The 23,240-nt window shown below is 39.0% G+C and overlaps 1 protein-coding gene across 1 annotated transcript in view; it reads right to left on the bottom strand.

The window, feature by feature from the left end:
* The window catches only part of ppm1lb (protein phosphatase, Mg2+/Mn2+ dependent, 1Lb), a 39,016-nt gene that overhangs the window by 6,940 nt on the left and 8,836 nt on the right, over positions 1 to 23,240 (bottom strand). Inside the window, exon 2 of the mRNA XM_067507268.1 lies at positions 2,831 to 3,041. Within this exon, the coding sequence (XP_067363369.1) occupies positions 2,831 to 3,041 (211 nt within the window). The remainder of the gene's footprint in view (positions 1 to 2,830; positions 3,042 to 23,240) is intronic.

A 23,240-nucleotide genomic window follows, 5' to 3' on the forward strand; every position in this document is an offset into this window, starting at 1 on the left:
CTGCTGGACAACATCAATAGTCTGGCACTGGTAATAAAATTATTTTACTGCATTACTGTGGCAGAATATTTTATTTCTTCCTGCATATATGTGATTACTAAAACACAAAGTTCTGGCAAGTCATCCTTTAACCAGTTTGACATTCAAATGATGCCATGCGTGTAACAATTCTGTAAACAAAATTTCTACTTTGTAAAAGAAAAAAAAAAGAAAAAAAAGAAAAAGAAAAGTATATTTTAACTTCTGGAAAAGAGCTTATCCCAAAAGTGTCCTATACTAATCATATCTGACCGTTGGTAAGACATAACTCTTCTCTTGGTCTCTCTATTGCTACTTGAAAAAAATGACTTAATTGGCTACTGGACACGTTTGTATCCTTGCATGGGTGCAAGCATGTGTGAAAAGACATGTCACACAGCTACTCTGAGGTCAAAACAAGCAGAAAACTGTGCCACATTAAGAGTGTATTTCCATAACAGTCTCTAAGCTCCTGTGCATCTCTCCTATCTTTCCTACAAGTGCTTTTGTTCATTGATAAGCAGAGCAGAGGGATACATCTGATATGCTGATTGTTTCCATGGACTCAATTGAGAGTGCATCTCTCAATTTCTTTCTATTTTCTCTTTCTTCCCAGCTCAATTTAGGCCCAGATTACAGAAGAAAGCAGGGAGCTGTGCACCCTAAATGATGTGATTGCTGAATCTGATACAGAGACAACAATGCACAGGAAATACTTGATCAGAAGATCCCCCCTGAGACGCTGATTAGAAAGCTGGAACAAACACTGCAGAAAATTCATCCTAGACTGTCTAATGCAGAGGACTGGGCAACAACAGCTTTATCATTACAATGGAGCTTGACTGTAAGTTTATCTATAAGATCTGCTGTCTTAATTAAAGATGATGATAAAGTGATAAGACTTATGGAGGGATGGTGATGGAGTCTTTGGGGCCTGGATGCAGCTTAAGTTTAGAAGCAGACAGAGGGATCACCAGGGGAGATAACTTGGCAGCTGTTTTGAGAGCAACACTGACCAGAAAACTAAAGTTTGCATGCAACTGGGAAAGCGGCAAAGGAGAAAAGGATAAAGATAACGGAGGGGGCAGGAGTCAATGTCAGGTGAGTGTAACAGAATGTAAGAATACTGCCACAGATCAACTTTCTCCAAGACGTAACAATCCTCTGTCTCCACCAGACTGGGTCCTCCAAGTCTGCAGAATTCTTATTCCTGACAATCGATGTATCTTATGCCACTTCAGTCCCATGAGCATGTGAGACCTTCTAAATAGCCCATTTATACCAGCGATCCTCTGACGGGTTTATATGTGGGTCACATGTCAGCTGTCTGTGCAGATTTTTATTTCAGGCTGCACACTTTTCAAACTTCCACTCATTGGCCCATTTATTAAGTATACCTGTTTGACTGCTCCTTACGGCAAATATCTAGTCAGACAATGACATGGTAATACCTCAGTGCATTTAGCGATGTAGACATGGTCAATACTTTCGGCTTATCCCGTGAGTTCAGGGTCGCTACAGCGATTACGTCATTGTCCGCATGTTGATTTGGCACAGTTTTTAAACCAGATGCCCCTTCATGACGCAACCCTCCCCAATTTCTACTGGGCCTGGACCGGCACTGCTCAGCTGGGGAGGGGAAGGGGCTGTTGGGGGTTCAGTGTCTTACCCAAAGACACTTCGACATATAGCTGGGAGCGGGGATCGAACCACTGCCTTTACCAACTGAGTTACAGCCGCTAACATTCAAAATGAGCATTATGCTGCATTTTATCCCTATGGCGTAGTTGTTGAATTAACATAGGTGGACGAAAAACGATATGAAGCTCATTACTTGCTGCACCACTGCTTTAGAGTTACTGCCTATCTGAAATCTACAGAGCCCATAATAAACATACCCAGGTCATAATCGTAAAAACAAGGTTGCGATAGAATCTAGAACAAAGTCAAACAGGTTTGTGAATGAAACCCGTATGTTCTCTCATGGGACTCTTTGTTCTCTTCTCTCTCTCTCTCTCTCTCTCTCTGTGTGTCTCTCTCTCTCTCAAGATTTGTCCCTTTGCCGTCTCTCATCACCCTTTGTTTTGGTTCATGCAGACCGGCCTTTTTAATCACCCTTTGTATTCATGTTCTCACTCTTCTAATCCTTAGAATGTGCTGCTCTGTGTCCCTTTCTTGCGTTTCCTACCCCCGTTCTCTCAGCCCTTCTGTTTTGCTGTTCTATCCTAATTTTGTCAGTTGTGCAGGCCTCCTGTTCCTCTCTACTGTATAGCACCTACTGGAAAAATGTCCTCATGAATCCTTCCCTATGACCCCTCGCCTACCTCTTTCAATCCATCACTTTCTCTTGCATTACCCCTCCCTCCCTGCCTTCTTCCAGAGATAATTACTACAAGCCCTGTGAAGATCAGCTTGTATTTAAACAGCTGAATAGGCAAGGCCTGGGGCTGCTGACAGTCACTATTCAACAAAAGTCACGGGAAACAGTGAAGTAGAAAATAATAGTTTGCAGGCAGCTTTACAAGGGTCAGTTAAAAATGCTGCCACAAACAAACAAACGATTTCTTATTGTGGTTCCAATAATTAGCAATATCCATGGGTGAAAGCTGATGTGGCCTTTGTTGTCTAGTTTTGTGGTCATACAGTCCACCTAATATACTGCATACACACATTTAGATCATTGCTAATTAAGGCATTGGCAATGGCCAAGCATGCAAGCACACATACAATTTAGCATGAACACACGGTTCCGTGTTTTGACAGTGGCTACTTTCTTGGAGACTGAGGGTTTTAATTAACAACACACACAAACCTGCTTCATTGTAAGTGGCAGACAACTTGTCCAGCATCTCTCTGTCCAGTGTCAGGATCTGCTGTTCCAAGATGGAAGGATAGGCGAGGCCACCCTTCTCCCTTTTTTCATCTTTCTCCTTGTCTTTTTCTCGCTCTTTCTCCCGCTCATAGGCCAGTAGCTGCTGGCGGAGAGCCTTGGGCAGGTGGGCCTTGGCAAAGTCAGCAGCAGCCTGATAATGGAGAGTGGAGGGACACAAAAGAAGAATTACATGACTGCAGGTATAAATGCGTCTGCTCCAAAACACCATTAGAAACAATATGCTCAGACTCCTTCTAAATACTGAAACAATACATTTTGTGAAGTAGGACCAAAAATATTAGTTGATCAATTTATTACCCAATTTACAGAAAATGTATGTACATTGTTTGACATTTGATTACTTGAAATTGTTTTTAGATAAAAAGTGTCCAACCATTCGTGATTACAGCTTTTCAATTGTGAATTCACAACACTGCAAACATCAGGCCTTTAAATTTGGGGCTGAAAGCGAGACATCTGAAGCCTACATCTTAGCTTTTACGTAACTTTAAAAAAGGTATTTTTCAATATCTCACACATTTACAAAAAATTTGCCATAGAGGAAATACTCTTCTTGCAGTGGGTTAGATAAGCAGGCAGGTAGCTAGGCTTAGGAAAAATACCAGAATCAAGGTGAGAAAAGCTAACCTGGCCTTTTTTTTAGTTAAACCAGAATTACTGCCTTATAGCTGTATGCCAGCATGAGCCAGTCAAGTTGCAGTTTACATAAATGCAAACTCCCAAGTACATCCATAAGGTCAATTGGACCTTTGTGCCAGATGTAATGATATTGATCTTGATCACTTGATCTTTGCTTATTAAAATCTAATCAGTTTTTCCAAGAATCCAAGTAGATGTCTCTGCTAAAACTTGAAACAGTTCCCTCAAGGCATTTCTGAGGAATCACATTCACAAGTATAGGATGTACAGAACGACAAACTGACATTATACTCGATCCGGCTATGGCTATGGTCAGGGTGGTCCGGAGCCTGGATTAAATAAAAAAAATAAAATATAAAAGAACATGTTCCACTGTGGCCACCCCTGAAGGGACAAGCCAAAAGCCATTGATCTATAATGCACACATGCAGTCTTTGGCAAGTGGCAGATACAGAGGGTTACAGTGGCAGTACCTTTACTTGTCCTTTCTGCCCTGCTGAAGCCGATAAACAGACAGAGATAGCGAAAGAAAAAATGCATCACCAATCAAACTCACACAAGCACCCCGCTGTGGGAAAGAGCTGAGCTAGAGAAACTGTATCCTCACCTCTATCCATTTTACGCCAAGGATAACATCAACTAAACTTTTCCTCACACACACCCACTGCTGCTTCAGAGCAAATAATGCCTTCCTGCTCTGGCTTAGTGCCAAGTTGGGAAGACAAGCCAGCCCAAGGTCAAGAAGTTCAAAAAGTTCCAAGTACTAACATCAGATAAAGTATTACTGACATGTCCGATCCCCAGCGTCCTGGATTCATATAAAGATTTTCACTGAGAGTCAAACATAATTATTAAAAAGCAGTAGATTAAGAAAGCACCATGAGACATTTAAGGATGCAGGAGAAACAAAAGTTTGCAATTTCCAGACACTGGGTGTAATGATTAGAGGTCATATGACAGACTTATAGATGAACCCTGTGTCTCAAGTGCACATACACCGTCATCCCATTCCGTGCTCTCCTATCTATACCTCCCTCTTCTTTTCTCTCCAGCTCTCTGTCATTCTGTTCTGGGAAATTGCTTTCAAGGAGTCAGATGACCCTGTCCCCTCTGCTTATTCTCCTAACACATGCAAACATTTAATTTACTCCTCTTGTTGTATTTCGTTAGAGTTGTTTAAGCCTTCCTCTGCAACCTCAATCAATCTTCCTTTATCATATACACTGATAACCATATTAGAAAAACAGAGTATTGTTATGTATTATCCTTTCTTTTCCCCATATCCCACAGTCCTGTGTCTCTGCTTCCAAAAAGAACACTGACACTGTCTCATGTATGAAGGGAATCATTACTGACACACCATTATCCTGTGGTTACTGTGAGGACATCAGGTGTCATAGACTAAGTTTAAAGGTCAAAAATAGAACGGGAGGTTTTGTCTGCTTGGGTTGCACTATGCCAATTGCCAAGCTCTTATGTTATCCACTTGTTGGCCCTTTAAAGCACTTTTACCAGCCAAATTTCTTCTAACTACTTGTCTGTAAATGCATGAGTATCTACGATTGTATCAGTATCATTCTGACAGCATGGCGCATGTGTGTCCAAGCTTAGAACAGGAGACAGCCTTGACATAATGGGAAGTGGAGGATACAAGTAGGATCTTGATTATCTGACCTAACTAGCTAGCTAAACAGACTGACACATGGAACACCTTGCTGCAGCAGCTGCACCAGCTAACAGAATGTATGAAGGGAGGGGAGGACGAGGGAGGGATAGCTGAGATGGTTTCGGGATGAAGACAAGATGACAAAAATAAAGGATGGTAATGCAAGATGGAACGAAACAGAAATTGAGATTAGTGGTTTCCATGTGAGCAAAATTTAGGAACATTCGAAGAAAGATGATGAGAAGGCAGGCAAGCAGGCAGGTGGAATCAGAATAAGTAAAGTACAGAGGCCGGTTTTAAATGGGAGAGGTATTCAAGCTGACAAAGAGAGGAGTATAAGCATCAGGGGCAAAGAACAAAAACTCTATACTGTTCAACACATAGCAGGAGAGAAAGTAAAAATGTGCTGAAACTGAGATGCATAGGTGATTAAGAGAATGTCTATATTGGGGAAAGGAAAGAGAAACATTTCTGTGGAAAACGTATGAAGGTCTGTTTGAGAAAGAAAAGTTCAGATAATGCGCAATAAGGCAGGGTTAAAGATAAACTGTGGAGCTGGTGGGCATAATGGATCATCTGTATACTGGTTGTAATTCTATAGACACATTTTTCATATACTGCCACATACCATTACATAAATCAAACAAACATTTGTAATGATTCTGTAACAAATTGCATTATGTTATTCACTACTAGAGGTGTTTTAGAGTCCTGATAAACTTGTGTGGAGAGGAGAAAATTATTGAGTTGCCTGTCCTTCTCACTCATGATTGTATGAATTTATAACTCTTAAGTTTATAACACAACTACCTACAGCTTATTTACTTGAACATGGCAAAACAACATGGCACACAACAATTTGTGCCACATAAAAAAACGGTAAAAGCAATAGCTGTAAGTTTTTTAATTTTACTGCAGTATGGCATGCTAGGTAGCTGCTCACTAGTTAGGCAGGTAGCATAAGTATACCTGAATACTTTCTTGCTTTTATAAGTCATGTACGTCTGGACAGAAAAGTCACTGAAAAATACTCTAATACAATTCTTTTTGCACTAAAAAACAAAAAGGTATTATGGCATTCAATTTTTGTTGTTGTTAGAGCTGCCCACACACCTGAATCTGCATCTTTGGACACACCTGGGACAAACAACAATGAATTCTAAAAATATAGCTGTATAGTGCTGGTAGAGATCAGTTTTAAATCCCTTTGATTACCAAATGTTTTATGTCTTAATCTACTGGTAGTCAGACTGTAACATCAATCTTGCGAAACCTGCCATTGGATGGCAAATCCAAAACAATGTGCTGAACAACGCTAAAATGCCCTGTAAAGCTCAGAAAATGAAAAATAACTTGTAAATAACTTAATTTTGTTATATTTTAAAATGCAAGGTCATGCAGAATTCTTGGTAGATTGGTTAAATTAATTGTTGTGATTGTGACTTCCTGGAAGGACTGATTAATGCATCCTGATAGTCCTGCAAGTTATTTTTAATTCTCCCAAATGTATTCATTTATTAGAGTAATCTTATAACTATTGGTTTAGTTTGTAATGTTGGTAAACTGTGAAAATAATAAAACTCTACACATCGCCAGTTTTGTTAGTCTAATATTCCAAAACCTAAAACAAACAACAAAAAAAAGAATCTAAAACAAGAACAAGACAGTCATATTTATACTTTTCTAACGACTTCAATATCTAAATATCCAAATCTTCATCAATGTCTTAATAGTTTCAGAGCTTATAAAAAACAGTTTGCAGGGGTAAAATTATTAGTATGACTCCCAATCACCAAACAGGAGAGCAGGGACATATTTACATTTACTGTTGTTCTCCTTCACACCAGACTTCACTTGCACCACACATGCAAGCATAATGGCTAATATACACACACACACACATACAAAAACAGATTCACACACACACACACACACACACACACACACACACACACACACACACACCCTAGCCTCATCTACCCTGTTACACAAACACTCCCTCCTGACTGCTCACTGTGAGCCACTCAGACGCACAGTCCAACAGAAATAGTCAGGCCTTTTAAACATTTCCATCCATCACATCGCCAAGCCGGCAGAAATGAGGAAAGTCATCCGAGTTTTCCTTTAGAATCATCCTGAGGGAGTTTCATAACCGAAGCAGAAAAATCTCTCTCTGCGGCCTCTCTGACAGATCAAGCAGGCAGATAGAGAGACTGAGTAAAAAAAGGAATAAAGAGGGAGAGACTGAGGAAGAGTGTAAGAACCATTCATTAGCATCACTCAAGCACATCATTAAAGAAAGATTGCAAAAGAGGGAATCCAGTTTAAAGACAGAGCCTGAGATAAGTAGATAAGTGACAGAAAGCAAGCATGGAGAAGGAGAGGAAGAGCATTGCTACTGCTGCAGCATTTTAAAATATACCCTCTGTTCTTTTGATTCCCAATTCCAAGTTTTAAATTAGAAAATCCACTGGGAAACTACATTTGCCAGTTTTCAATCCAAGTATAGCATGCAAAGAAAATGCTCTGTGCTTAATTCTAAAAGCAGCAGAAAAGATACTGCTCATCTTTAATATAAATTAACCAGGAAACATGTAAACAGAGGAAGAGTAGAGAGCTTTTAATGTATATCATACACAAACACACACACGTTCAACTGTAGGCATGTAATATGTTTATCCTCAGAATGACATTGCAGCTCAATCTGTCCATAGGACATAGAGCCCAAATTCCATTATCTTACACATAGGCTTTGTATGTGTCAAGGCTATGATAAGTACAGACTGTGAATAGGACTGTGTGTTAGGTTGGTAGGATGTTGTCACCATCATAAATAAAAGACCTCTCACTTATACTTACGAGGAATGTGGAATGCAGAAAAACAGCGCTGAGGTCAAGTATATACAACATGCAAGCACACACTGTTATCATTTGAAAAAGGTTTGAGACTGAGCAAAACAATTTCACCCCAAGGTCATGCAGCAGCTAAGTCAACAGAGTCCTTGAAGTACTCAGAAAAACGTAAATGTGAACATTTATATTTAAGGGACAACCAGATAAACACAATCTGCTGAGGAAGAAATAAACCAAAATGTAGTCTGCACTTTAATATGCATGAAGCATGAAAGAAAGGTTTTGACCTTGGAGCTAATAAAATCTAAACAATAATGTAGAGTTTGCTCTTCATTCAGATTTAACACAGTCGTGGAAGTATCTCTGTCTATAGTTTGCTCTAGCTAAATTCTACTGTAACTAAACTATTTTTTTTTTTTTTGCCAAATAATTTCAGCAGCTTTGGACCAAACATTTTCCCATACTAGAAAAAAACAGTAATGGTAAAAAAAAAAAAAAAGCGTGAAAGCTAACCGGGGCCAATTACAGTGATGATTTATGACTTTTTTTTGTATGAATGATAATCTAAAACATGATCAACCAAAATTATAATACAAAGCTGAGCAGACTTACTTGCACATGAACACAGGAAAAACCCTGTATGTGAAACTTGAGTTAAGCTTTTTCAGTCCAGTTCCCTAATTAAGATTTTTTTGATTTTATTCTAGAGAACGTGAAGACATTTCACGCTGTGCTGTTTGTTGAGAGTTGCAGGTGTTATCTTTTGAAGCACATGCTATATTTACCTGTGTCTGCTACCAGGGGTTACTATAGGTTAGATGCGTGCCTTTTGTTTCGTTTGCCTAGAAGTTGTTTCAAATTGTTCAAATTTGAGTAGAAGAGATATTTTATTTTAGCGAAATGAAGGTGTGTTTAATGGCATTTAGGTACATGTACTGCCAAGCTAGAAACCAAAGAAACCAGTTCAAAAATCAGTGAAGGTGTCCTTTAACATTCTGCTTTCTGTGCTGCATAAGACTGGAATCAGATTAGAGCTGTTTACGTGGCCTCGAAAACACTCCTCTGCTTTGAACACACAGATTTTACCAGGATATCCAAAAACAGTTTCACTCGACTAGCAATTTAATCTCACTCAAAACCACAACAAACAGTCTAAGAACAGATGGGCTCAGAGATGGAGGACTGGGGCAGCGTGGTAGTGGAGGTACTACTACTGTGAACATTATGTCTTCTATCATTATGAGCACCAGAAGTCACACATATAAAATGTTCAATATACTTCATCATTACATCAGCTCAGGATTTTTTTTTAATAAACCACTCTGAGCGTAAACATAAATATTCAAAAACCAGTCATATCTCAGAGAGTATGGCCAACACTGTGCTGCATGGCTTACAGTGTAAAGAAGACAGAAATATCTTGTGAAAGTAAAGTCAGAAGCTAGAGGCAGAGCTATAAAAAGTGGATCAGGACTCGAAAGTTGAATAGAAGTCCATTAAATGTACCAGGAAATGCTTCAGTGCCTTCAGACTTCAGAGAAAGAGAGCAATAGAGAGAGAACTCAACATGAAATACTATCTTTTGGCTAAACAGAGCCAGCGCCCCCCCCCCCCTTCTTTTCTCTCTCTGACTGTAAAAGAATGAGGAGTTGTGAAACTCGTTTGATAAGAGTTTCTGGTAACCATACCTACCCTGCCAAAGCATCCAAATGGCACAACATCTGTACCACCTCATCAGACATCTCATAACTTAATACACAAAGGGCTGCCCCGGAGGACAGCAGACCACGGGTTGTCGGCTAATTCAGTTGTCAATAAAACAGATTTTACCGCAAAGGTGACCGTCTAGCAAATCTAAATCTAGCACTTACACATATACAGACAAAGTACACACTCACACTCAGTCTCACAAACAGAGCCACATCTTGCTCTTTACTCATAAAGTGAAGGTAGCTATTACAGAGTTGATTTGCAGTCAGGCAGGGAGCAGACTCCCAGCCATCAGTCTGCGTCTCTTACTTGAAGTAAGATCTGACCGTGTGTCCTTCCTGAGACAGCCGGGTCCATTAGAAGAGGTGAGAACTCATATTAAACCTAAACAGTCTGTTAGAAGCAGGCTGTCTGGTTGATCCATAGCTTCCTATAGCCTAAGCTTGAAGTAAGAACACCCCATCAGTGTCTGGACACAGACTCAATAATAGACTGCAAGGAGGCTCGGCATCACCTCTACGGCTCAGTAATCGCAGGACATGATTGATATAACTGCTGAAGTTTGCAAGGATCTGAGTTGTTACAGCCTGTCCTATATTGGATACTTGAAGTGGGTGATGAGTGAGACATGTAGTATACATTTACTGAATAAAAGTTTGATTCGTTTTGAGAAATCCCTTAAAAAGCTTAGGAATTTAGCAGTGGTTCTGTAGATTAGCTTTAAATGTTGGAAGAACCGGCAATTTCCCCACTGAGAAGCAGGTGTTTAAATTTATCATTAGTCAAGGTCTACTTTAGCTTTTTCACTCAACGGTAGAACTGGCCCATATGGCCTATGTTTTCAGGCTTTACCGCGACACACAATGTATTCCGATATTATGAAATTACCTCTAAAGAACTTCATAAATGCTGGATTTAACTCTGATGACCACTCTCACATTTTGTCAACAAAACATTTTGCAGTGGTATATTGACAATTGTGTGAATGTTTATGATGCTTGTTCATTTACTTTCTAGTCACTAGGTAACAAATGTCGACTGTCAATTTATCCAGCTGAAGAACTTTGTTGCATGTCATCTTTTCTTTCATTCATTTAAATGTTTGTCAGCTCTTGTTGTACAATAAATACATCTTATAAGCAAATGAGCACCTTACCATAAAATGAGCACTTAAAAGCCACAGTCACTCAACACCGTCATTTCTACCTTTGGCTGTTAGATCTTGGGCCAGCTTACGTAAATGGATGTGCTGCCAACAACAGTGATTATATTTGGACAAAACATGTACGGCAAGGCTTTTTTCCTAATTATCTTAAACAAACATTAACTTTGTGCTGTATATTTAAATACACCCGTGATTAACTACAATCAGCCAGGATGTCTTTCTTTCTTCGTTATTATGAAAAATAGGGATCAGTACAAATGTTAAGTAGAAATGTGCAGAATTGCTGATGCTCACATCTTCATCGTGACAAATATTGTTCAGATTGCTTGCTCGCGCACACACATACACATAAATGTTAAGCTGTTAAGCACTACAGCCCTGTAATTTTTTGTGGAACAATCTGAATCATGAATCTAAGTGCTAAGCAGCAGCATTTTTAGGGGCACAGCTCTATGCTGTGTGTGCATGTGCCAATACTTATGTATGTCACAGACAGAGAGACACAAACTGTTATTACTTTTGGCCATGGTGCTGCACATGTCACATGCTCGTCTCACAAATTCGAATAACTCCAGCTGGCATAAATCAGAATCGGCCATAAACACCAGAGTAAAAGGAGAAAGTGTGATGGAAGTAAAAAACTGAAATGAAGAGGGCAGAGGTAAAGAGCACGGTGATAAAATCATTTTGGGTTTGCACTAAAGTCAGAAAATGAATGAAATGGGAAGAAAAAAAATGAGAGACAGAAAGAATGTGAATAAATAATCACTTCCACCTCAGATCTGCTTCCAAATTTCATGCAGGTGGGACAGGGACTGATTAAAAACATGCACACGCGCTGATTACCCTTACTGGTGCCTTCAAGCTTATTCTGTAAGCTTCATGTATCTGTGTGCTTTGTGTGGAATGAATTTTTTCCTTTCATTACTTCGATTTTGTTGGAACTGATAATGGTTACAGAAACAAAAAGCACTGGGGATTTTGTAAAGCTTTTGGGAGGACTACAACCTAATTTTTTTCCCCCAAGTGTTACTTTGGATGGCTCCTTCTTGAAGGTCCACTTCAGCCACGATTAGGCTACATGCTGTTACCGTGACAGAGTAGAGAGTTACCGTGTAGCTCAGTTGGTAAGGCAGTTGTCCACAGACCACTGAGTCAGTGGTTTGATCTTCGGTCCAGACTATAGGTTGAAGTGTCTCTGGGCAAGACACTGAACACCCCATTCCCTTAACAGCCCATTCCCATCCCCAGCTGTGCAGGGCATCCGGCGTAAAAACTGTGCCAAATGATCCGCTGTGGCGACCCTGCACTCACAGGATAAGCCGAAAGAACAAAAAAAACACAAATGCTATTACTGTGAGACCAAAGTTTTCAGCACTCTCAGCAGTAACACTGCTGTAAGTCTTTTTTCATCCTATGCCTACAGTAAGTCTATTATTAACAACAACAGTGCATAATCCCACGTCTTTACTACTGCTGCAAGAAATCAAATAATAATTCTGGATAAATATTAAATATTTCCTATTCTATTACTGAGCAAAGAGGGCTCCACACAATTCCCCATAGAAAATGACAAACTTTGATCATATTCAGTGGAAAAGGGAAGAAGGTGGTTGCAAAAACAATGTCAAAAAAATTGCAGAGTGAACATTGCATAGATGAGCCTCTGTCTCACAGGTAGGGAAAATGCATTATTGATTATTTAGCTCAAGCTAAGATGTTATATATAAAGAGTGATGGTCCAATCTCTCATACTAATACAAGAGAATGGTTCTGATTGCATTATGTGACATTTGTTTATTGATTGGTGTAGAGCTGACAATATGAGTCTGTTAACTGATGAGTCAGTTAACAGAAAACAAATCAGATATTTTCACAATCAAGTAATTGTTTTACAAAATGCTGATCAGATGGTGTAGCTCTTACAAAATGCTACTTTGCTGTTTTCATGGTTGACATGAAAAAAAAAAATTCAGCAAAATGTTGTTGTTTTTTTTAAATTTGTTACAATTATAACATTTGTGTTGAAATATTCAAGTAATTGATTAGTTGGTCTTCAGAAGGCAAGTCATCTATAAAAACGACAAAAAAAATTCCAGTTGATCAATTCTGATGACTTTTTTGACTTGGGTTTATAAAATTATTAAGATAATTGTTCACAGTTTACTGACATTTCATACACCAAGAAAATAATGATTAGACAAATCAATATTCCAAATATTCAATAGTTACACTGCTGGGTCTAGTTTGTAAAAAAAAAAATGTATTTGCCATTTTAAATAGTTTGGACTTTGAACATTAAATAGCACAAAAGACAGTTTAGTTTGATGGTCTTCAGACAGGATTATAACAGGAACCCCACTTAAATTTATGGGCATTTGCAATTTTCTGAAATGAATAGATGTAAAGATAGAATGATGACTCCTAGATACAGGACACAGAGGGTTTGGATGAGTACTTCCCAGATATTTATCAGCTCACAGATGTCCTTGCAATAAGGACAGAGGCAGTATGAAAAGTTTCTGAAATACATTTTTACAAAAGGTTCATACAGACTTCTTAGGGCTACACATTTACTTCTTATGTCTATAATACAATGTAAGAAATCGCTGTTGAAGAGAGGAGAAGAGAGGAGCTAATCAAATATAGATGCTTGGCATCTCTGTGGGCTTGTCCTTTGGCATCTATTAGAATTTCACTTGTCCTTCAGACCCCAACACCTACCTCTGGTCTATTTATAAACACACACACCCCGGCATAATTTGTGTGTGTGTGGATACTGTATACTGCTGACGTTCACACGGCTTCAGACTACCTTTTGCTTTGCACGATATGAAAACCGGGAGGAGTTTATTTATATTACGGTAATGATATATAATATGATATATTAAGGTTAAATGAGACTTTAGCAACTACAATTACTCAAATTAAGTAGGTATCCGCCAAATTTATAGTTTTTTTGTTTGTTTCCTTACAGAGAGAGAGAGGGGAACTATTTGACGTGTCTGACTCACTGCTGAATCCTCGTTTTGCTTCAGCTAAACTGTCGAAGTAATTTTTTATGAAAAATGACTGTATTCATGTCTTCCATTGGGCACCTTGAAATGATTTATAGAGAACAACTGGTTCTTTCAGTGTATGTACTTGTTAGTATTGTGCATGTGAGTCTCATTCAAATCACACGATTCTTATTGATGGCACTGACATGATCAGGCCAATGTGTTGGGCTTTGTCCCTTCACTGAACAGCTGGTTCATATGTTATCACATAGGTGATGTTTTACTACGTGTTTTTTTTACTTTACCATCACACGCTAAGCTTTATCCATCTGCTTGTCACAAAAAGCAGCAGTTAACAGAGATGGAGTTGTAAACACAGCAGACAAAAGTTTCAATAACATGAATGCATGTTCCTCCCCCTCTTTTGAATGTGGGGCAGAGAAGGCCTAGAGGAGAAGAGTTAAGTAAATGTCAGCTATGGCTTTCTCATTCTCTTTCACTAACACACACACACACACACACACCTCTATCTCAAGCTTACTCCCTCCCAATTGCTCAAGCACTTCGGGGCCTATATTCTCCCTCTGTGCCCACACAGATACACACACACACACACACTATCGGCAAGTGTTGTTATTTGTATTCCTGCAATTTGGAGCCTGCGTTCCCTGGCAGACACTGATACATCAATTGCATGAATATTAATAAGCTAGTCAGGGTGGCAAGCTCTACTAGCTCCATCGCTTCTCATGATTGCACACATATGTACACACACAAACACCCCTCACTCAAATTACAGTGATGCATTCATAAACACTACTAACCTTCCACATGCACATACAGTGGGAACCACAGAGAGAGAGCTACCATAACAGGGCTTTTTATCACAGGCTAACAAACAATGTAAATGTGTGTTTGTCATCCCACGCACACACACACACACGATAGTTGTCTGAGAAGTGCATTTCAGTCTCTTTCCTGCTGTGATTGAAGCCACTTATCAATCATTTCCTGGTTGATTAGTCGGTACAGCGGATCTCTCCTGGTGGTATTAATCACATCTGTCTAAACATCTTTATATTTGAGCATCGTCACACACACACACACACAGACACACACACACACACACAGTCAGTCCTTAGATGTCCTAGTTCAGCCATTATATACAGACATTAGCATCTAAAGAAAACTCCATTAAGAAATCATTATATAATTTAGAAGACCCCACACTAGTGGACTTGGATTTGGTTGGATGTTGATGTTGTCAACTTCATTATAGTAGGACAACGCATCTCCCTCACTCTTGTTAGAAAGATATTAAGGTGCTGGCGGTAGAGACAATTCTCCAACACAAGCATTTCTTTGTGCATTCATCATCTCTGTTCGCCAACTTTTTTCCTGGGTCTTCACGGCTCATTGCTCTTGTACTTTGCATCTCTCCTTTCCCACATACTGTATGTTACAGCAGCTTTTCTAATCTGAAATATAAATTTGTATGTCTCTTCATAAAAAGCACAATGCACATAAATGCAGCAGCATCACTCACTCCCAATGGCACTTGTCCTTGTTCTTCCCTTTCACACTTTCTTCAGCTTCGATTGAAGTGGTGATTTTTTACTGCATGTGGCCAAAACAACCCAGCAGAATATCAACTTAAAACTCTCAGCCTCCCCACCTCTGTCTGTGGGTACATGTTCTTATCGGAGCAAGAAAGGCGATGTAGTCATGGCAAGAAAATGAAAGTGAAATAAATACAGACCGAGAACAAATCTTACACTTCCAGTTATATACAGAGGAAAGAGCAAGATTTAGAGATGAAAGGAGAGAGAAATAAGACTTTTCTTTGGTATAATATAAACACCAACACCAAAATATAATTTTGGTGTTGCAGTTTTAGATAAAAGCCAAGGCAAGTTTTTTTGTTTACCGATTAACACCCGTGTTGTGTGAGTATTTTAAGCACACAACAGTTTCTCCACTGTGGACAACAGGGAAACAACAAGGTAGAAAGGAAGAATGGAGCCGTTTACAAAAAGCAGAAACATACACTGGTCAAAATTTCTCCATGTTCCTCCTTTCACTGCTATTACTTCTTCTGGACATGAAAAAGTGAACTGTCATACAACATACAACTTTGACATCAAGCTGGGCAGACAGATGTTAATAAAGTAGCCTGTTTCGTTACCTATGTCCTTACAGCGGTCAGACACAACTTTATGACCACCTTAGCAATTTAATGAAATCCAATGAAGTGGCTCTGCCATGAATTCTACTTTTAAGGTTATAATTTCTCAGGTTTTAGGTTTAAGCTGTCAGAAAGGTAATAATTCTACTCTCCATTTATTATCGAAGCCAAAGTGTACTGGAGTGCATTATAAGAAGAGGTGGTTCTAATGTTTTGCCCCCCTCATTAATTTTATTGGGCTGGCCACAACATTAGAACCACTTCTTCTTATAATGCAAAAAAACAATGTTTTTGATGCATCAGCCACCAGCAAACACACCTACAATTTCCTGGTATCAAGCGTTACAGGTTAAACCCCTGTAGTTACAATAAATCAATAAACTGAGACCTTACAAATCAGCTTTCCCTCGGTTCACATTAAGAATCAATTATGTGGTAAACTGTCTCCGTTTCTGCTAGAATCAAGACAGCCATGATTGCCTGCATCCCTGCTGTCACTGAACTCATCATATTTGCATTAGATTAAGTTTTGCTGAACTTTTTACTGCCGCCTTGCTGGGGTCCTTACAGCATGTCTGTCTCACACAGCAGTGTGTACTGAGTGACTTTGTTGTATTTCCAATGACTGTTCCAGGCTAGTGTGAATGCATTGTGATTGTATTTATGGCCTAGACCAATTTGGGCATTAAAACCAGGCCCAATCAGTTTTAGTTTAATAAGAAAATATAAACAAAATATATAACATCCCAATATTGCAGGCTTATAACATTAAGTGTTTCCAAATAATTTTCTGTATATGAACCAACTGGCAAATCATCTTATAACTTCACTTGATGATACTGAGATGCAGATGTGTCACAGTCTTCATTCTGAAAGACTTTTTGCATCACAAGGCAAATCACGGTATGCTACTGGTGCCAAGTGCTGCTTTTGTCATCCCCAGTCAACAGCTTCCTGGACTCCATTCATCCCTTCCTGTGTCCATCCATTCATGATCACCCTCATCTCCATACAGCTGCCTTCCTTTGCACAACAACGTTTACAATTCAACAACATTGCACACATGAAAAATAAGCCAACAGTGGGCATATGGCGAATAGTAACCATTCCATATTTCACATGCACCTAATTTCCATATGCACATGCGGTGTGTTGAGCAGCAGCGAGCGGCAGACTTGTAATTGGGACACCCATAAATAAGGAACAGAGGCTGGATTTCTGCTGATTTGTTGTGCAGGAGATGCATGTATGCATAAATTGATAACATTTCATTTAATAATGCCGCATTCTGCTGGTAGAGGATTACTCCCTCCTTCTCACACCTTTACATAGTTCTTCTGTAACAGTAACACAACTACCTTCTTTCCTTTATCGTCTCTCTCTCATGTTTGGTCATGAACACCCCCCTCATGCCACACACAACCGCACCCATTGACTGATCATTTGAGTGGTACCATCTATATATTGCTCTTCACAGATTTTCTTTCGCTGTCACTGTGAAGGCAGATGCTACATTTATCACATTTATTATAAAGTGCCTGCCTTTTCTTGCTCTCTCATCTGTTAGTAAGATTTGGGGCGGGGTGGGGGGGCTGTGTACAATCAAAGAGAGAAAAATATCAGCACCAAGAGCTTTATGGTTGTTCATCACCAGTCCTGCCCTCCCGATAATTTAGTGATATGCAATGCTGAAAAAAACCAAAACAAACTTTCCTTGACTACTTTAAACAATGGCATCCTGAAAGCTCGCTGACTCTGAAAATACAAAGCAGAAGCAATATTACTAAAAATTAATACATATACGCACACACACGAGAGAGAGAGACAGAGACATTTTGTGGGCTGTAGAGATCTCTGAGTCAGAAGATTGACTACATTCAATGGGCTGGATATGAAGAGAAATGTGAGGACAATGCTTTACTTGATGAAAATACAAAAACAGGAAAAAGACTAGAATTGGAAGGTATGAGTAAACTAAAGAGAAGTAGCTACCTTCAGCATGTGAGTCATGCAAGTTACATGGACAGAGATCCCACATCTCATCAGTGTGTGTGACAGGCACAGAGGGAGATTGAGCCATCCTTTCCCACACTCTGGCGCAGGAGGTACTGGCTGAAAATAAAGGATGTCTAAAGGAAATAAAAAGCTGATCCAGGATCACTGTGTACACATCTTGGGTCTTCTAAGGAAAATAAGAAACTGACAAAACGTAACTTAGTTACTGTCTGAAAGAAACAATAAAATTCATACTGACAAATTGACAGTACTGATGTTAATTTTCCTTTATGTATCCCCTAAACTTCACATTTTTGTCTCTGATCCAATTGATTTAAGTGAAAAACAGCAGCAGAAGAAGTGTTGATGACACATGCTGCTCCACGATGGCTCAAAACCAGTAGAGCCAAGTTCCCATACAACATAATGACAGCATGTATACCCAAAGACCAAACCCTGTGCCCACTTTCCAAAACAATCCCAACGCTGTCCACTACAGACCAAAACTACATTGTGGGCATCTGAACTTTCAATAACTTTCAGTGGAAAGCGTCCAACAACTCTCTGTTCAGTATGGTCCTGATAATGAATTGAATCAAAGCTTATATGCTGAATAAGCTTGTATTAAAAATGCTTCTAATCATTTTTGTTCACTTTTGGTTTGCAAGCTCCTGACAGCTTGTACATTTTCCGACGTGCATGGGTGGTGACGGAGGGCAGAGCCAGCAGGCATGAGGCCATGAGACTCCCAGGCAGCCCACTTTCCACAGCAGGTGCACTACCATCATAGAGCAGACCCCTCCTGCTCACCATTTCCAGCCTTAGACACCACTCCCCCAGCAAAGTACTGCTTGCTAAGAATAAAACCTTGGTGCTTCTTAAGTAAAAGTTTGTGGGAGTGTACAAACAACGCACACCCATCAGGCTCTGTGTGTGTGTACCATAACCTGTATAAGGTCTGGACTGCAGCAACTATGACATCATTCATACATTTCTGAAGTAATGATAGATCTGAACCTTACAGCTAACTTTACAGTTCTGCAATATTGTTCCTGTAGTTTGGAGCCAGCAATCTCAAAGTTAAAAACAAACAAAAAATTAAATACACAGAAAAATGTTAAAATATACAATTAAATACAGTTTAAAAAGAAGCAATCTCACATTTTAACATGTCAAATATAGTCACTCACTCTTTGGTATGCAAGTTTTTGAACAAAAAAAATTCAAAAACTAGTAATTTAGATTTTTTTTTTTAATCATGACCTATTCCATAAATCAATTCTCACTCAACGCTAAGACCTAGGAGTGAAATTGACAATTTAAGATCATTGTGAATATTAATATTTAAATGTGTTCATTGCATTGAATGTACGGCATTGACAGAAGTCACAAATGTCACTTTTACTAATTGAAATGAAATGCAAATCCAGCTGAAATGGCAAACAATTCAGCAACAACCATGGTGGGGGTTGGACTTAAATCTAAATAACTCATCTTTGGAAATAGGTTGAATTTATGGATCAGAAGGTGGCAAAAAACACCAAGATCAAGTTGTATGCAAGATATGTAAGATACAGATAGCCACAGTTCCAGCACCAATTCCCTGAAAAGGCCCCTAGTAAGATCAAGTACTGTTAACTGACATACTGACCATCACTCAGGTATATATGTCAACAGTCATCCTTATGGTGAACGTGTATCCCAGCAGAATTTATTTATCCTTCAGTCTCAAAGCCAGGAAGAGACTATACAAAAGGTGGGTAGTTTGTGCACAGTGTAGTACTGAACACTGCCTAGTGTGTGGCATCTTCAGAACATATTTTGATTTAGGCTGTACATGTACGTGTTGGCATGCGTGTGTGTGCTGTAAGTAAAAGTTGTGAACTTCCCTCAGGACCAGAGGCAACAGACTCTTTAATATTTCAGAGCAGTGATAAATAAGTCAGACAGACTGCAGAGAGATAAGGTGACTCTGTGGGTGTGGGTGAGGAAGTGGAGGTAGGGGGAAGCGGAGGGAGATGGGCAAAAAAGGAGAAATGGGAAATGGATATAGCAAGGTGAAGATATATATAAAAGTAATAAGAGAGCAAAAGGTCACAGAAGACATAAAGAAAGGAAAGAGGGAAAACAGAAAAGCCTTCCCACACTATAAAAAAGGCACTACAGCCAAATTCACCTGTAGAAAAAAAAAAAAAAAGAGAACATCTGCTGTGGTTTATGTGGATAGTAATCTTACTATAAACATTTGACCCTGCTAGGAAGAGCCAGAAATGTCAAACAACAACCTAAAACCTATAAAAACAGTGTAGCTCAATAAACCAATTAGATCTGCTCCAAAGGAGGAATCGCTGTCCTTCACAGCACTTACGTCTTTACACACCCACCTCCAACTGTACCACCTCTATGATACGAACCTGAAAACACTGAAGACCAGAATAAAGAAAGAGGAGATGAGTAGGTAAGAGAAGAAGGGCAGGGGAGGAAGTGAAGGAGATGGAGGGAGGAGAAGAGAGGGAGAGAAAACAGAGACATTTAGCGTGGGAAAAGGTCAATAGAGACAGAGAGCAAGTGTGAGAGAAGAGAAGAAAACATGAAAAGCAGAGGTTGAAAAGTATGTCACGTTTTCTCGTCCTGCTGCCCCATGGTGCCATGGCCTTCAGTTTGACAGACTTATGATCAAAAGATGAAAAAATAAGCTCCACTGGCACTTTTTACACCAACTCACTAGTGTGTTGTGCAGTTACAGTGTGATTAGCTTCTTGTATCCGTCAGCTCTTCACAAAAACTCTTTAAACCTTTAAGACTCTTTAAAATAGTGCTTTCTGACTAGAAGGAGTTTTACTGCAGGCCTGGAAAATCTGCAGGCTATGAGCAAGCTATTGCATCTCAGCATCCATGTTTTTAACCTCCTCTCCTCTTAAAGGAATAACTTCTTCCCCACCCGTTCCCTGCCTCCAGACATCAGCTTTTAGCCGTCTCTTCCATTTTCTTCACCATTATTTCTGTAAGCTTGTAGAATTTTTATTTCTCAGTTGCCTTGTCATTTCCTCTCCTCTTCTCATTTCTCCCCATGTCCTCTTTGCTACTGTCCCAACCAAGGGCACTTTTCATCTGCCATCATTTTTCTCTGCCATCAACCTCAAAGAAGCCTTTCTCCTTCTCTGAGCATTGTTAATAAGTATACTTGCCAGTTCTGTTAAATGGATAAGCTCATTAAAAACAACTCAGGAAGAGAATCAAACACATGCAGGTACTGACTGTGTAAACAAAAAGTCCATTGGGACCAAAAAAAAAGTAAAGAAAAGTAAAAGTAAGAAAGGGATGATGGAAAAAAAAATTGACTCCATGGAGAAAACGTATAGTCCCAATCCCCCCCAGTGGGATTAGTGTAAATCTAATCTGCCCCAGTGCTTCTTCCCCTTTTAGCATGGGGTTAGAAATGCTCTCAGGAAGAGAGCAGGGATCCTAAGAGCCCTGAGCTGTTAGCAGTAGCTCATATCAATGTGAACTTCCTCTACACCACGCTAATCAATTACTTCTCTTAGCATCCACTCTGAGCCACAACCTCCTCTGACTGCATGCGAGACAGACAGACACACACACACACACGATTCCTAAAAATATAATCAACTCGTATAATATAATATTATTATAGGTCAACAACTCTGTTCCACCCACCTCACCGGTTTTTGTTCCAGATTACAGATTTTATTTCTGAAAGTCAAATTTAGTATTGTTCTACTTTGGTACTTTAAGTAAATGTAAGTAATTTGGTACTATAATTAAAGCATTTGAAGTTGTTCAACTACAGTAAATAATATAAAGTGGTACTTTATGGAGTAGTGGTGTGTTTTGTCTAGTCAGTTACCTGTACTTTTACTTGCATTTACCTACTTCTAATCTGCCTGTGTATCTTTTTTCCTTTGTTTATACAATATTCACATCCACTTAGTTTAGTTGGCATTATTCCAATAACCATAATCCAATAAACTGTCACTGCAATATGAGAAAAACATAAATTTAGATGTATGATAATCAGTTTACTATTAACTGAAACCCTAAACATGCTGAAACTCTCCTAGAATCAGGATGTGCTGTTTTTCTCTGTTTTATTAAAATTTTTATTTTCAGGTTATGGACTGTTGTGGATTCCACCTTTGTACTGGCATTTTTCAATATCAGACATTTTATAAGCAAACAGGTAAATTATTAAAACAGGTAAATTATTAAAAAAATATATTGGCAGATTCAGTTATGAAAATCATCTTTAGCAACAGTCCTAATATCAGATACAATGCTGACCGAATTCCTTCATCATAAGGAATATACTGTATGGACTCTTTTAGTATGATTACTAGAGAACCCTGTGTTTAATGTAATATTTAATTTTCTAATTACTGTGTTAAAAATGTCATGTTGTGAAATAAAAAATAAAAAATTTTAAAGTACATATTGTTCTAATCTCTTGTGCTGTGTATACTGTATGTACTCTACAGTATGTTCTAACTTAATTTTAGCATTACATACAGGTATGAACTGTGACAGAATAAAATTATCTTCTAAACGTGATAATTGGATTGGGGTGAAAAAGCTTGGATGTGAACAGGAATAATGTGTGCAAGAGCACTTGTGTCACTGGAGTCAGAGCAAGCCCATTTCTGATTTTCTGAACAAGGCCAACAATACCTCCGGAGGCCTGAAACCTGAAACGCTGGCAGCAAGTAGACTGCCTCTCTCACTGACTGGAACATGGATAAGTGAAGGGTTTATACTCCGCTTGCTTTGTGGCCTTTAGCCATTGTTGACCTGCTTCAGCATTACAAACAAAAGTTCTGAGAGATTCAGATTAGACACAATTTTAAATCCCATTGGAAGATTTACTTTCTTTATTGCTGCTACTCTGGTGAACATGGGCTCTCTATTTATTTTGCATGAAAATAACTTCATTTCCTAAAATTCCATTCATTTCTTTCTATTGTTTTCTTTAATCTCATACATTTTATCCTTAGGATTAACACCTTCTTCTAGCCCTTACACAGGAGAAGATTCATCAGAAAGGCTCACTAGTGTTAGAAAGCCCCTGTACCAGCCTTCTCTGTAAGTGGCTTGAACAAAAA

Source organism: Channa argus, chromosome 6, assembly GCF_033026475.1.
Source record: "Channa argus isolate prfri chromosome 6, Channa argus male v1.0, whole genome shotgun sequence".
NCBI classification, from domain to species: domain Eukaryota; kingdom Metazoa; phylum Chordata; class Actinopteri; order Anabantiformes; family Channidae; genus Channa; species Channa argus.